Below are 15,685 nucleotides of genomic sequence, written 5' to 3'. Positions count from 1 at the left end.
AATTTACATTGTGAAGTTGAACTTATTCAAAGGGATGAGTGATAGGTGTATCGTTGGCCGTCTGCTTAGTCACAGGAGTTAAGACAGCAGTGCTTTACCTCATGATGCAGCGATTCACTGCACACATCACACATTCAGAGATAGTTGATAAATTGATGTCACGGTGCAGTGATGTGTGAACTGATTGGCTGCAAGTAAACCGGCAATATGGACACAAGCATGCACACATAAGTGCAGAGTAGAAACAGATTTTGTCATACTGTTTAAAACTTTGACTGCACTAAAATCACAAACAACTGCTATCATTTTGTTGCAGACGTCACACTTCATATCAAAATCACACAAACGTATGATTATATAAAATGATTCAACTTAAAAAATTAGATGGAGATTGAAAGATTGGATTAATTGTAGTTTTGGCATATTTGTGCTCTACTGCAAATATTAAATGGCAGAACAGTATAAATATTGAGATCCTGAAGAAAACTTAGTAAACATTGATTGAAAGTTGATTTGGGGTATTGGGTGATATTATTAAAGCATCTTGTAAACTTGACCTGGAAAGTTAGATTAATTATGACTGACAGCAGTGAAATTTCATCAGGAAATAAGACTGGATCGGACAGACATTTAAAAAAAATTCGGAACATCTGAGAGGATACTGATTTGGTCCACCAAGTCTCTATTTCATGTACTATTGAGTCACTGCTGTTACATGGCTTAATGCTGCCACCAAGTGGTGAAGAGGAGAAGGTAAAATTTTAAAACAGCATCAGCACAACTACTGGTTACCACTTCTTAGTTCACAAATACTTTGCATGGCACAGGACATCAACAATAAAAAATTATTATAATTTTCAGGTTTCTTCTCACCATCATGTACATCAGACTTGTGCACAAGTACACTGATTATAACTGTGTGTCTGTTTTCAGTATCATAAAATATTCTTTTTGTGAATGGCCACTGAGTAAGATGAGGGAATAATGCATTAAACATTCAAGTCTAATAAATACAAAAACTGTGAGTAAAGATTGTGGGTTTCAAACACTACGTGTGAATCGTTCAAGCTGAGTAAACATGTGTATGATAGATATTTTTAAATTACTTTATTGGCTTTTTAATTTCTGTTAAGTAAGACAAGTTGAATTAAATGTTGCAGGCTTTTATATTAACATTAAAATCGGGTGAATCTGTCCATTTATCTGACAGAATAGGTCGCAACCTCAACTGAATTCAGGAAAAAATATAAATTTACTGATCTGTTTCATAATTATCCTTTAGTCATTATCCGTCATTGCAAGAGCAAAGTCGGACAATGCTAATTGCGGCAAACACAAATGCACTGGACCACAGTTCTTTGCACTATACAAGTTGCTGCGCAACAAAGCTGAGCTAAGCCGTCCCCTAACTGTTCAGTTTGTGTTTGTGCTAGTATGGTGAATCATAGAAATCACAGAATCTGCAGTATGCACAGTCATGCACCCTGTGTACACTTTAATTACTCTCACACTGCTTCCCACAGAATTACATTTCATATGTGAATGATGTTGCAGCTGTCTCTCATCTTTGTATGCAGGTCTGTGCATGCAAACTATTTTAAAATCAAGAGAATAATCATGAACAGGGCAAAGGATCATTAGAGAAATTTCATTAGTTTTCTTCGTAATGGTGGGTGTAAAAGAAGAGCACAGTTTGTAATCTTTGTTAAGCCCTCTAGACTGTAAAGCTACAGGGTTGTTTCTTCAAATGAACAGTTGCTGCTGTGAATTTTTTTTAAAGCAATTTGTATAGTCAACTGCAGTGTGCCTCATATATCACTTCTATACAAAGGTTATGATTTAAACATTTAGAGTAAATCATTTCATTTATCTGAATCCAGACAGCAGTTGTAGACAAGGCTAAAACAAATTTAATGACAGACTTAAAAATTTGCCTTTTTTACACATCATTATGTGGCACTTCCTAAGCTTGTAATACCTGGAAAATGAGAAATTACAAGGCATTGGCAGTAGATAAAATTACAATAATGGCACTAAGTCTCTGGCTGGGACTGTCCTTTTATCCAGATATTCATAGGAATAGAGCTAGAGGGGTCTGATATGTGTTTGTGGGATGACGTTGGGGAAGAAAGTGGAGAAAGTGACGGGTGGAGCTTGGGCTCAGAAACATATGACATGGCTACATGACACCAATTTATACAGATTTAAATGTTTTCCAAGCATGCAGCGATGCTGTGATGATAATGATGATAATATACTGTAGATTTATCTATCAGCTTCATTGCACTGTTTTTGCTCTCACTTTGAACGATTCCCCTATTAGACTGATTACAGGTTGCTTTCTTGGGTGTCATTGGCGGATATGGGATGCAGACCTCCATTCTCGTTCAGTCTCTTGGCACGGTAGGTTTCATAGTGAATGTTATGAGTGACCTCCTTCAGATCCTGTAGATGAGACCTGAGAAAAAGAGATAGAGGACCAGTTTGCATATATTTAGAACAAGAAGGTATCACCTTTGTTATTGAGTTTTATTTAATACAAGTCACCGATCCTTAAGTTTTGGGTTTAATACAGCATTAAAACTATCAACTGTAAAAACATCACTGGATCAAGAAGTGATTAGAAACAGTGGGATCTGACACAAAGTTTTGCCCCTTGGGGACAGAGGGACGTCCTGCAAACAACACTCCTAAAGTTGTTGAGGTCATGTTTCTGTTCCAATATTCACTCTCTTTTTAGCTCTGTTTTGGTTTTCACCAACTCCTGAGGGAAATATCTGGCTCATTAGCTACTAAAGGGTCCACTATGTTCACCATCTAGTTGCTAATTGTGTCTGTTTGTCATTTGCTGCCAGGCAGGTAGTTTACACTCAGTTTATCAATGCTTTTTTGTATTAAAAAATGCTGCCTGCTGGAAATGAGTTTGATTTTTTAAAAGAGTTTACTGATCCATGTGTTTTGGGTTTACGCATACAGTCCTAAAATCCCACTGCAAAAAAACAATAGTAAACATTGGATTTGCCACTGAGTAAACCTTCAGAAATACCTTGTTGCAGGCAAACAATTATACCTCCTTGTTTCTACAAATGATGCTTCGCATATTAGTCACATTTACATGTTTTAAACTGTGACCCAGAGAGATTTTTCCACTATTGCAACTGTTTCAAATCAACCTCGAGGCCCAGTGATGTTCACCATGTTACAATTGGATTCTGACACCCTCTTTTTTTATTTTTTATTTTTAAACTCTTACCTGATCAGGAAATCTCTCAACTGAGCAAACTCACAATGGTTGGTATTTTCAACTGCAACAAACGATCATATGAACAGAATCAAATGTCATATCTTTCCATAAATATCTCTGTAGCTAAGGGGACATACTTTAAATGTTACTTAAAAAGAAAGGCCACATAACCCACCTTCTACAACTCCCCACGCTGTTTTCCTCCCCAAAACACGTTTGCCATTCACTTGATATTCTTTGTCACTGCCCACCACAGCGAAGGGCATCGCCTCCTGTAGACAGAGACATGTCAACAAAGTTCAGTGAACCGGCTGGATTTTTTGAGATGAAACAAGTACACAACATGTCCCAGTGCCCTGACATTCTGCTATGAAGAGGTAACGCATGTGTGTGTGAGGAGGAAAGCTGTACGTTCTGTGCCTTTTTTTGTTTTAATGTGGGTTAAGTTGGGTAGAAGGGAAGGGTGGGAAATAGAAGAGGAATAAAAACATTGGGACAAATGTGTCAAAGAAAGAACAAAACCACTTACTCTGATCTTGTCATTGTCGCTCTTGTCCTCCATGTCCTCATCAAATTCTTTCTGTGGGTAAAACTCAATCCCACTCATCTCTAGCTCCTTCCTCACCTACAGCACAAGCCACAGCCAGGAAAAAAAAACATTATTAACTAATAATAAACCTCATATTTATCTGCCATTATGGAAATTTGTGAGATGATCTGTGAAACACTCACCCGCTGTTTGAACTCCTGTCTTTCTTCAATGGTCATTGTGTCTGCCTTTGCAATCACTGGGATAATGTTGACTGAGTGACTCAAGCGCTTCATGAACTCGACGTCTAGCTGCCGAAGACTGCGGGCAGAGAGAGCAGAAAATATAGTAAGTAGGTGGAATTAGGAGCTGTTGTTCTCCCAGGAGGCTCATATGCACATGCAAATAACAAGGCGATCAGGATAACAAGTAGCAAAGGCACCAAGATTTTATTTGTCATATGTCTCATTACCTTTCCCTCGTCTTGTAGTAATTATAAAAGATTTAAAGTGTAAATGGTTTTGATAAGTGGGCTCATCATTGGACAATGGTTGCGTCCCAGTTCTTGTTTGCATGCGCACAAAACGTCCTGTCGGTCACAATTACTCAGGCTAAGAAGGATGGGATACCCTGGCTGTAATGCACAAAAGAATGTATCCGTTTATCCATTAAAGAGCAATTTCACAGTTGTCAGCAGGAGCTAATTGTGAGGTGTTCAGAGGAGAGACAAGTGTGTTGTCTGCAATATAAAGCAGCACACTTGATTTAGGGCTTTGCTAATCTAAAATGAAATGTTTTGAGGCACAAACACTATGTGCTTTATATGTGTATGTGCTGTTCTCTCACAGCTTCAATGCCTTTGGCAACAGATTACTAAAATCTAAGATGCTTAAGGATGATCTAAGTGATTACTTTGCTACTCTGGCCTTGACAAAGTTTAACTCACGAGTGTCCAGTTGGGGAGATGAAATAAAGACAGCAGTGCACCCTGGTGTCAGGGATGCGCTTCTTTCTGGTGATGTTGACCTCCTCCTTTAGGAACTTCTCATACTGCTCATTGATATACTTGGAAATGGGCTCCCAGCTGTGAATACAAAAGCAGACGTTATTTGAGCAAGAAAAAGAAGGCGAACAAGGAGGTAAAGAAGAGATGACTTAACGACTTGTTGATAAACTTTTGTGGAAGAGTCTTTTCCATGTCCCTCTTGAAAAGCGGCACACCTGAACTATAATTCAATTTTGTATAATTTCGTTTGGGACAAGTGAAAATAGTGCTCAGTAAAATAACACAGTAATGATATTCATGACGCTTTAATGATCCAGAAGATGGAAAACCCACCAGTTGTCATTATTGATTTGGTCTCCAAATCCTGGAGTGTCAACAACTGTCAGCTTCATCTTCACACCACCCTCCTCGATCACTGTATAAAAACACACAAATGAAAAAAACAAATCACAGCTTCTGCTTTGTAAATGAAAGTACTATAAATCTTATGCAACTGGATGCTTAATGTATTTCACAAACGTTCATGTTTAGTATAATCAAAGAAATAAAATGAAGCATGAAAGATTTGATGGGAGATTCTGAACATCTGCATGTGATACCACACTGCTGTGTAGCTGCTCTCTGACGCTGCTGGCAAGGGCATAGAAATGTCAGGTCAGTATCAACCGCAGGCAATGTGTGCATGATCATGTAAACTGAGGCAACTAAACACCGACATATCAGCACTATTTCCCTACTGCTGTATAATAATGAATAATACTGCATATGATGATGTCAGTCCAGTGGTTTTACCAGTCCCAGATAACATCACGAGCACAGCGCTACATGCTACATGCTGAAGACTTTGCAACAGATTTAAAGCTGGCACACAGAGCTGTCTCCCACAGTAACACTAGGGGAAGGGCACCAGAGTCAGACATTTTCAAACACTGCGCAGTGGAGTTAAATATGTGAATTTGTTATGTATTTCAGCTTATTTACAGCTCTTTACAAACCAAAATGGCTAATTGGATTGTTGCTGCTCAGTTCTGCTATTCCAACAGAAAGCTTCTGCTTGGTGGAAGATTTCCACAATCACACGGATGTTTTTAACTCAGTGATGAGTGAAACAGTCCTGACTGCATTGTTAGCAAACCACAATTTGAGCAATGTTTACCTCTTAGTGCCAGTTGTCAGCAGAGGTCATTATGGCAACACAGCTATTAGTTCAGAGATTTTCGGCAGGAAACCTTTTTTAGGCTACAAATGAGGTCCTCTAATGCCACTGTCTAACTCTTATTAGGTTAGAAACAAACTAAGACAGAATCTATAGCCCAGACTCTCTGTGTGGCACCAGACTCTGATATTAGTAGAAGGGAGTGAAGAGACCCTGTGCTTTTTTTAACTGTGAGGCTTGTGCATCTCGTTTGATGTTTCCTATTATAACGAAAATGTAACAGACAAACAAACTGGGTTTGCACTCTGAGAAGATTTAGTGTGAAACAAAAGCGACAATTTCAAAAGCTCAGTCTGTCAAACAGAAATTTTAAAAAAAAACATAAAGAAGCTCTGATGCAGCCACAGTATGTGTGTGAGCAGAGATGATCTCGCTCTAGATCAACAAATCTGTGCAACAGAAAAACACCTCTCCTTTCTGAAAATCCCCACAGCGTAGGACGTTACTCATGGATGAATTTGTGTCAAGGAAAAACTGTCAGGGATCCAGAGGGAACAGTCTGTACTGGCTGATGACTAAATATAATTTGTCACGTTTTAGTCATAAAGGAGATGTAGACCTAAGGTAGAGCTGTTTTATTATATCAAGCTGAGATAAATAAACACATGGCCACTAACATGTTATCAGATTTTATATTGTAGCTTATAATAACTACAAATTTCAGATGCAGCATCCTTCATAGTTTATAATGAGCTGTGTTTATTGTTTACAGCATGAGTCAGTCTGACAGTTACTCCTCCTCGCTGTCCTGCAGTAATCTCCAATGTCTCCCACCATTAAGCACCACTTGACCTCCACTCCCACCTGCTCCCAATCCCCTGATTAACTCCTCAACATATATAAATACATACAGTACCTGCCCCTGATGCTGCATTCATGTCATATCTGAGTTATTGTAACGACAGGTTTGTGACTTGTAAATAGTGCTCACATCAAGTGTGAAACTCTTAATGATATGGAAGTACGCCTGAAAACCAAAGAAATACAGATGCCTGTCACCACCCAAAGACTGTTAATCAATGTAATTAAACCAAATTTTAATGGACATGGTTTTATATTCACAGTGTTTTCATCTTCAACCAATTCTGTAATCATACACTGATGACGTGAACGTTAGCGAGCTGGTGAGATAGGAATCTTCGCATATGATGTGATTGCAGCTTTAGCCACAGCTCCCTATCAGACTGTCTACTCTGCCTCAGCACTCCAGGGTTCTTGTGACTTGTTGTACATGTCCTTGTCCTTTTCTGGGTCTTCTACCCCCTTGTCCTGCCCTTTTGATAGGTTTGCCTGTCGTCACCGAGATTTTTGATAAATAATCATCAGTGATGTGAAGCAGCTGGACCACTTTGGTGAGAAAATTGAACTGAATTGAAACATTACTTTAGTGTAATGAAGCCTTTAAAACCAGGAAAAGACAACAGTCATACCAAATCACGATATTATGATATCCACAGTCTAAGACGATACCTAGTCTCATATCATGATATCGATATTATATTGATATATTGCCATATTTGAACTTACACTGACACTGCAGCATAAAAATGTGTAATAACTAAGGCTCGGACCCTGGTCTGTCATCTGCCAGTGATCAGAATTTTTTAAGACAAACAGGAAGAATAACCCTCTTCCTACTTTGTTGGTAGAGATACCCTCCTCAGATCAGGCATACTTCCACATACAGATGATAGTATCCGAGCAGGAAAATGGATGTTCAGCACAAACTCAGAAGACATATCTGAAGCACCACCAACAACAACACACGATCGAAGCCTCTCACATAAAGAAGCTACAGGAGAGTATTTGTATTTCAGCTGTAACTAAACAGCGGACTCAGGCAGCTACCACTGCAGGCAGCTACCAAAGGGCACTAATATAAGAAGGTTATATATTTTAAGAACACGGTCAAAGATCCTTAATTTTCTTTGTTGAGTTAAATGCGGCTATAAATGTCTGTCTCTCTCTAAAGAAAGAGCAGCCGCTCTCTCCCTCTACTCACCATGAGACACGGCTTTGATCTCCACAGTTTTTGGGACCTTCTCATCGCGGGTCCACCCCGCGTTCCTCCTGCTCACCTGGGACTTGAACAAGGTGTTCACCAGAGTTGACTTCCCGAGACCACTGTGACCTGAGAGGAGGGGGAGGAGAAGATAGAAGATGAATGAGGCTGAATAGAACGAGACAGGGAGGTATGATGTAAGAACTTTGACTGCTCTGCTTTCAAACTTCAAGATAAAAATGATATGACATTTTGCTGGTTTTGTGTAAACCTCTTCACAGGCTTCTGTGACGTACCTACTACCATGATATTGAAGTCGAAGCCGGTCTTCATGGTCTTCTTCCTCATCTGCTCGATGATGGTGTCGATGCCGATGTACCCCAGCAGAGTGGATCCAGAGCCGGCGTTGAAGGAGCCACTGAGACCTCCAGTGTGTGCTGCTGCAGCGTGACTCCCAGTATGAGCTGCATTGTGGCCCACAGCATGACTGGGGCCGTGACTCCCGATGGGGACTGGGATGCAACTCGGAGGTTGAGCTGAGACGCCACCTCCCCCGATGCCAGGCCCCTGGGGTGGGAAAGGGCTGGAGGGGGACGGAGCCCCCACATTTGGGGGCTTGGCAGGGACAGCTGGTTTGGGTCTCACTTCTGGAGGAACTACGTCTGACATGTCTACAGAGGAGAGGGAGAGGAGGATAAAAATAAAATTCTCCAAGCACAGAAAATACTCCCATATCACAAGGAAGTGGGGCAGTAGAGCAGCTGAGGCCCCTTTTCTGTACCGTGAAGAAATGAGATGTCAGTAGGGTTAGATGGTTGGTTCACCAAAATAGCTTTATCATAAAAATATGCTAATATATACTAATAATATATACTAATATCACAAATATATACTAGTCTAGTCACACAGATTGTTGTTTTTAATGTACTTTAATATTTAAGTTCATAGATACTGACCACAGTGGGCTAAAAGACCTAATTAAATCATGTTATAACTGTTTGTGATTGTGATTAGTAGATATAACTCATCATCAAAATGTAAATAACAGAGATTTACAAAGGAAAAAACTACTACTGATACTACTGCTAGTACTGATACTAGTACTAGTACTACTGATGATACTACTACTACTACTACTACTACTGTTGCTGCTACTACTACTGATACTACTATTACTATTAATACTACTACTACTACTACTGATACTATTGCTAGTACTGATACTACTATTACTATTAATACTACTACTACTACTACTGATACTATTGCTAGTACTGATACTAGTATTACTATTACTACTACTACTACTGATACTACTACTACTACTGATACTACTGCTAGTACTGATACTAGTACTAGTACTACTGATACTACTACTACTACTACTACTGCTGCTACTACTACTACTCCTACTACTACTACTACCACTACTACTGATACTACTGCTAGTACTGATACTAGTATTACTATTACTACTACTACTAATACTGCTGCTGTTAATACTATTACTATTACTATTACTACTACTACTACTACTACTACTACTACTACTGCTGTTACTACTACTACTACTATTACTTTTATTATTACTATTCTGTTTGATGCCCTCACAGCGGCGTTACCTTGCCCCCCCGAGGAAGACAAACAGATACGCAAATTCATTTATTCCTTCGGCCATCAGGCTTCTAAATGCTGCTGACAGCTAAATGAACACAGGCCAGGCATTGTAAACCTGAGAGCCTTAATGTGTTTGTTACTTGTTTATTTGTTATTTGTTACTTGCTGCTAGCTTCGGTTGCCCATGCCGACCTGTGGTACTGACAGAGTGGATGCTGTATGTGTTGTTTGTTTTTTGTTTGTTTTGTTTTTTTATCTTGTGGTCTTTTTGTTGTTGTTTCTATGTGACTTGAGGCTGCAAACTGAATTGCCCTGCGTGGATAAATAAAGTTGTTTGATTGATTGATTGATTGATATTACTACTGCTACTACTGCTACTACTATTACTACTACTACTACTACTATTAATATTAATTGTAATAATAATAATAATAATAATAATAATAATAATAATAATAATAATAATCATAATAGCAGGGCCTTTTCTTTTTTTACCAGCGACGTAGCTGCTGACTTTTCTAAATGTAATGGATATGTGATTGGCACAGACACTGACCTTATTAAGTAAATTGGGTACTGGCCTGATCAGATTGATCCAAATTAAATGTAGCTTCTTCATCAATATTTATCGCTATTTATTACACTAAGTATCATATTGGTACTCCGTAGAGTTACTGTAGACTGGTAAATTGTCTAATATTGGCTTATTGCAGATATTAGTGTGCGTGACAGCATATGAGTGGCAAAGAAACTGAAGTACAGAAATGTGAAAGATATGTCTGTGGTCATTTTAGTTGCACTGTTAGATTGTTTGTCCTAAAGAGAGCGCAGACAAGTTAATTTTTAACCCTAAAATGTATTCTGCTTGGAAGTCATAATTCTCTAAAACTTAAGGTTTTAAGCGCTGCAACGATTTGTTGATAATCGATTAGTTGATTGAAAGAAAAGTAATCACCAACTACTTTGATGTTGAAATGAATAATAATTTTTTTTAAAGAAAGAATTGTAAAAAATTCTCTGGTTCCAGCTTCTTAGATATGAATATTTTCTGGTGTCTTGGTCTTCTGTGATGGCAAACTTGCTCGTAGTTTGGGGAACACACATTGACAGACATTTTTCATAATTTTGGACCATCTCATAAATCAAGAAATTCCCTGACAGATTTGTTGCAGCCCTAATGTTTTTACAATCTTTTATGTCTATGAATCTTTTTTAAATGATTTAAACGCTAAAATATCAATATCAGGGGCCATATATCGTGACCCATATTAGTTGTGGTCAGGCTACCCCTGAGTTTAAGTATCATAATTCAAGTATCCACATAGTTTGACACCGCTGGAGATAAGTGAGAAAACATTTTTTTCTGCAGTTTGGGTGAATCAACCCTTTAAGTGAAGCAAGCAGTGCAGGCAGATGGTAACAGAAACAGGCAAGTTACAGTAAGTAAGCCCCCCAGGGTGTACACATGGAGCAGCCTGCTGCCATGCTCTCAGTCGCAGATACAGATCACACAGGTTAGTGAGGCAGTGGGCTGTCACTTTAATTTACAACACTCAATGGTCAGGCTGCTCTGCTCCTCTCTCTGGCTGCCCTCTTACTCCTCACCAAGCGCTCACACACACACACACACACACACACACACACACACACACACACACACACACACACACACACACACACACACTTCAGAGGACATTACATTGACTTACATTCATTTTTTGGAGAATTATCCTAACCACAACCACTACTTGCCAAATCCCAAACCCTAACCTTATTTTACATGTAAACCAATTCCTCACCCAGAATAAATAATTTACATAATGGGGACATGCTTTAGAGTTATGTCCCCACAACATGAGAAATACCTGGTACACACACACACACACACACACACACACACACACACACACACACACACACACACACATATACAGATTACACCATATTTGTATTTCAGCATTCATTTTGAGCTACATCCTGCAGGCACATCACACTTGAAGATGAGGCTATACCATGTATAGTTAATAGCTGAAGATGCTTTGCTGACATGAACACTACGACCTGCCTCCTTAATAAAATAAATATTTCTCTTTATCCTCGGTTGTCAAGCAAATTGTGGGCGACACATTGTGGCTCCATTTTAAGATTAGGAACACATTTTCAATGGTTTTGAAGGTTTATCTCCATCACAGCCCGTCGACCCCATTGTCTCCCTGAAGTCATGCTGGATAATAACGTTAACGGCTAACGGCTGCACCGTGTTAGCCGTTAGCTTCAGCCCGCTGATGTTGAGTCACACTCACCGAAATCCGGTCAGTCGACCTGCAGATCAGCCGGGGGAGAACACGGGCTTTCAGTAAACTCACGGATATTTGCGTTCTGGGTCCGGGAACAAATGATGTACGTCCACCACAGAGATAATAAGACGAGGAGCGGTCATGTGATTAGACTGGGTACCTCTCTACTCCTTCCCTCCGGCCGCCAGCCCCCCTTTCCCGTTACCAAGGCAACAAGAGGAGAGGGAGTGAGGAGATGCAGCGCGCATGCGCAGTATGACTACCTCAAAGGGACAGTACAGTTGTCTTCTGTCTTTGATGGAGACTATTTTAGGACACATTTTAGGACACTGCATTATAATAAATCTAGTTAGTTCTGGATCAAATGTGCAGAAAGTTTTAAAAATATAACTGCAAGTTCAGTGTACTATAATGCAGAATATAATAATAATAATAATAATAATAATAATAATAATAATAATAATAATAATAATAATAATAATAATAATAATAATAACAATAATAATAATAATACATTTCAACGTCAACTTTTTTGTCAATCTTGCTACATGTAAAAGACATGTAAGGGATTGAAATTATGTTTCTCTCAGACGGTGAGGTAGACAACAATAAAATAAATAATAATAATAATAAAGTGGCTGGTGCTGCTTTGTGTGTGTGTGTGTGTGTGTGTGTGTGTGTGTGTGTGTGTGTGTGTGTGTGTGTGTGTGTGTGTGTGTGTGTGTGTTTGTGTGTGTGTGTGTGTGTGTGTGTGTGTGTGTGTGTGAGTGTGTGTGTGTGTTGGGAGGGTAGGGGTGAGGGGCGTGAGGTGGGGGTTATGATAATAACAATAATAATAATAATAATGATGATGATGATGATGATATAATAATAATAATAATAATAATAATAAACTTTATTTATAGAGCACCTTTCATACAAAGGATGTAGCTCAAAGTGCTTTACATATAAAAAAAAAATACAATAAAACAACAGCAAATATAAAATTAGACAATTTGTAAGAATAAGTTAAAATGACACTAATTAAAAGCCAGATTAAATAAATATGTTTTCAGCTGTTGTTTAAAAATGTTCACAGAGCTCACATCTCTTATAGCTTTGGGTAGACGATTCCAAGATTTTGGAACATAATTAAAGAATGCTGCACTTCCTATTTTCTTATGGACGTTTGTGTGTATTTAAAAACTCATGAAGCATTGTAAAACGACAGAGAATATAGGCATTCCACCCACCGCCACGTGGTAGAAAGGTAGATGAGTCAGAGGTGTAGTATGATGATGTTTTTTTTTTTTTTTTTAACTTTTGAAAACTAAAAACTAAAAACTACTTCTGCAATTTTTTAAAATATTTTTTCGTACTATTCTCTCTTTCTTGTTTTGTTAGTTAGTTCAAACTTTACAAAGCCTCGTTGAAGGCAACGCCATTGAACAATCGTAACACACAGACATACTAATTAGAACAATCACAAATAATATTGAAAAGTAAAAAAGTCCATGAGAGAAACAAATGGCTCAGACTTCAGTTTTGTTTTCAGTTCACATACCACGAACCACTCCTTTCCAGTTCAGAGTGTAAATGAGGAACTATCAACATTATATGAGGAAAGCTAGTCTATCCTGTGACCTGGTGTCGGGGATGGATTACTGAATGGGTCTACCAGGCAGTGTGCCAGGGGACCACAGGGTCAGGAGGCCCGTAGGCCAGAAAGGCTCGGTTTGAAGTTGATATTTTTGTTGGAAAGTCACAGAGCTCAGTTAAAAGTCCTGATCTTGCTTTTTTGTTACTGATCCCGATCATAGTCTTTTAATATTAATATTTTGTCAACTGAATCCAATGCAATATTTGTGTTAGTTGATTGTTTCCTCCATATTACATCTTCACGTCATACTGACAAGATTTCATTGAAATGCATTGAAATTAGTAAATAAATTCAAACCAATTTGACAGAAGACAACCTTTTCTGTAAAAAGCATCTTAGGCTTTCTTTGATTGTTTTCGATGAAACTTTTATAGATTTTTTTTATTTTTATAACTTCGGTCAGACAGGCTCTCAGGTGCAGTTTTTGAACTGACAGCAACACCTGAGAGTTTTGGTTCAACTGCAAAATGTCTGCATTGGTCATAATTGTTTTGTATCTCTGTCAGTCTGGGTGTCTTGCTCCTCTCTAAGACAATTGGGGAGCCTTTTACATGTCTGTGCACAGGGCCAATGGCCCAATTATAATAATAATGATGGTAAAATAATCCACCCATGAGTGATTGAAAAAAGGATGTAAAATATCTTGACAGCTTAGATAGAAAGGGCTTATAAAGGAATATTTTAGCCTCATAGATGTCATTGATGACCACCCGTCCTTCATAGAAACTCACAGAGGTCAGAGCTATCTTGAATAATGAATCAAAAGACACTGTGGAATCTTCTGTGGATACTATTATTGAGACACACTGAACAGTTTCACTTCATAAGTCCTCTGAAACTGAAACAATCTCATTTTAAAGGGTCACAAGTCATAAAGGTTTGTAGCACGGCACAATAATATCTCAAAGGGCCTCATAGTGCATCTTTGATCCTCAATAGGGTGTGATACCACAACAGGTTTTGCTGGGGTATCTTCACTTAACCACCAGTAATTATACAGTATTTGAAAGTGTTGCTGTGATATTGTATAATTTAGCTCCTTCAAAGTCGAAACGGGAAGGGAACCATAGATGAACAGCCCAACTGGCAGCATAGTACTCACACTTTATCTATGAATTGCTCTCTGCTCGTTCTTCTTTGCTTTCCTCTCTGTGCTCTCCTTGTGTTTGTTTGTCTTCGTGAAGCGCTGTTTTGCCTTTCTTTTTTTGCACTACTCACTTTGATACACTCTGTTAACCAATGTTGCCACGTCTCTCTTCAGCACGTCTGTTACTCTGCTGATAAGGAGCAACTACTTAAGTCCCTCTTTTATCCTCTTTGACCACCTCCCCTTCAGAGTTCCCGCCCCCTCAGACAGAAGATTATTGAACTATTTTTCAAAATAGATTTAAAAAAATAAGTCAAAACAAGAGATGAAGGGGTTCCTTTTATCTGTGCTTCGAGGAATTAACCGACTATGTTCAGTTAAAGTCTCCGAAGTGGTTTGGATATCTCTGTACTCACCCACATACACTGAGCCCGGGTAATACATGGTGACGTAATAGGGGTCCTCTGGTTCCTCCATGATAAACGCCCTCTCTGCTTGAGAGTAATTCAGCTGTTTTGCTGGGAGAGAGGCTGTTGTTGTCTCGTCTGGTCTCTGATAAACTCTGTGCTGTGGCTGGGATGGCGGGTCAAAGACCCCCATTGAAATGGTGCCAAAACTGTTTGTGTTGAGTGGGCAGGGCGCCGCAGACCAGCTTACACCGCATTTTTCTGAGGGATATTCTAGTAGCTTTGTGGGTGCCAAGGGACAGTCAGGTGCTGCTAAAATATCTGTTTGATTCAGCCCTGTGTCAATGACATTTACCTCTTTGTGGTTTTTATTTTGCTCAGGGGATCGCTTATCATCTAACTGGTGTTTTAAAGCAGTTTGTGATGTGGTGCGCTCAAGAAAAGCAGGTTGGCAGGCCTCCTGTGCCTGAGGTGCCACCAGACATGTTTTAAGTTGATTTAATCTGTGCGCACACTGAGGAGCTTCTATTTCCTGATCAATGTCTCCTGACTGGCAGCTGTAATCCTTTGAAACACAGTCGGACTGACTTACTTTACTCAGTACATCCATCTGGGCAGTCAGGGCCTTCGACGAGAATCTG

The 15,685-nt window shown here is 39.1% G+C and overlaps 1 protein-coding gene across 4 annotated transcripts; it reads right to left on the bottom strand.

Moving 5' to 3' along the window:
* Positions 1 to 327: 327 nt before the first annotated feature.
* septin3 (septin 3) lies at positions 328 to 15,095 on the bottom strand. 4 transcript variants are annotated; one of them, XM_062428933.1, is made up of 11 exons: positions 14,653 to 14,792; positions 11,918 to 12,215; positions 8,294 to 8,668; positions 7,998 to 8,126; positions 5,113 to 5,194; positions 4,720 to 4,857; positions 3,977 to 4,094; positions 3,774 to 3,869; positions 3,420 to 3,516; positions 3,254 to 3,305; positions 328 to 2,458 (listed from the first exon to the last, which is right to left on the bottom strand). In XM_062428933.1, the coding sequence occupies exons 3-11, from the start codon at positions 8,664 to 8,666 to the stop codon at positions 2,329 to 2,331; spliced, it is 1,215 nt and encodes a 404-aa protein (XP_062284917.1). In that variant the 5' UTR covers positions 8,667 to 8,668; positions 11,918 to 12,215; positions 14,653 to 14,792; the 3' UTR covers positions 328 to 2,328. The 4 variants fall into 4 exon arrangements, with proteins under 4 accessions (XP_062284917.1, XP_062284926.1, XP_062284901.1 ...); XM_062428942.1 differs by lacking the exons at positions 11,918 to 12,215; positions 14,653 to 14,792 and adding an exon at positions 15,054 to 15,095; XM_062428917.1 differs by lacking the exon at positions 11,918 to 12,215.
* Between the last annotated feature and the right edge of the window lie 590 nt (positions 15,096 to 15,685).

The sequence above is a fragment of the Scomber scombrus genome, chromosome 2 (genome assembly GCF_963691925.1).
Source record: "Scomber scombrus chromosome 2, fScoSco1.1, whole genome shotgun sequence".
NCBI classification, from domain to species: Eukaryota; Metazoa; Chordata; class Actinopteri; order Scombriformes; family Scombridae; genus Scomber; species Scomber scombrus.
This window is presented reverse-complemented; position numbering and strand designations above follow the sequence as displayed.

What these genes read in the sequence shown, in the direction of transcription:
- septin3 (XM_062428942.1), bottom strand. Translation starts at nt 15,081, where the DNA reads ATGTATTACCCGGGCTCAGTGTATGTGG. An exon ending in CCCGGGCTCAGTGTATGTGG is followed by an intron (nt 8,669 to 15,053) that starts GTGAGTACAGAG and finishes TCTCCTCTGTAG; the next exon opens with ACATGTCAGACGTAGTTCCT. An exon ending in TTGAGAGATTTCCTGATCAG is followed by an intron (nt 2,459 to 3,253) that starts GTAAGAGTTTAA and finishes TCTTTTTCTCAG; the next exon opens with GTCTCATCTACAGGATCTGA.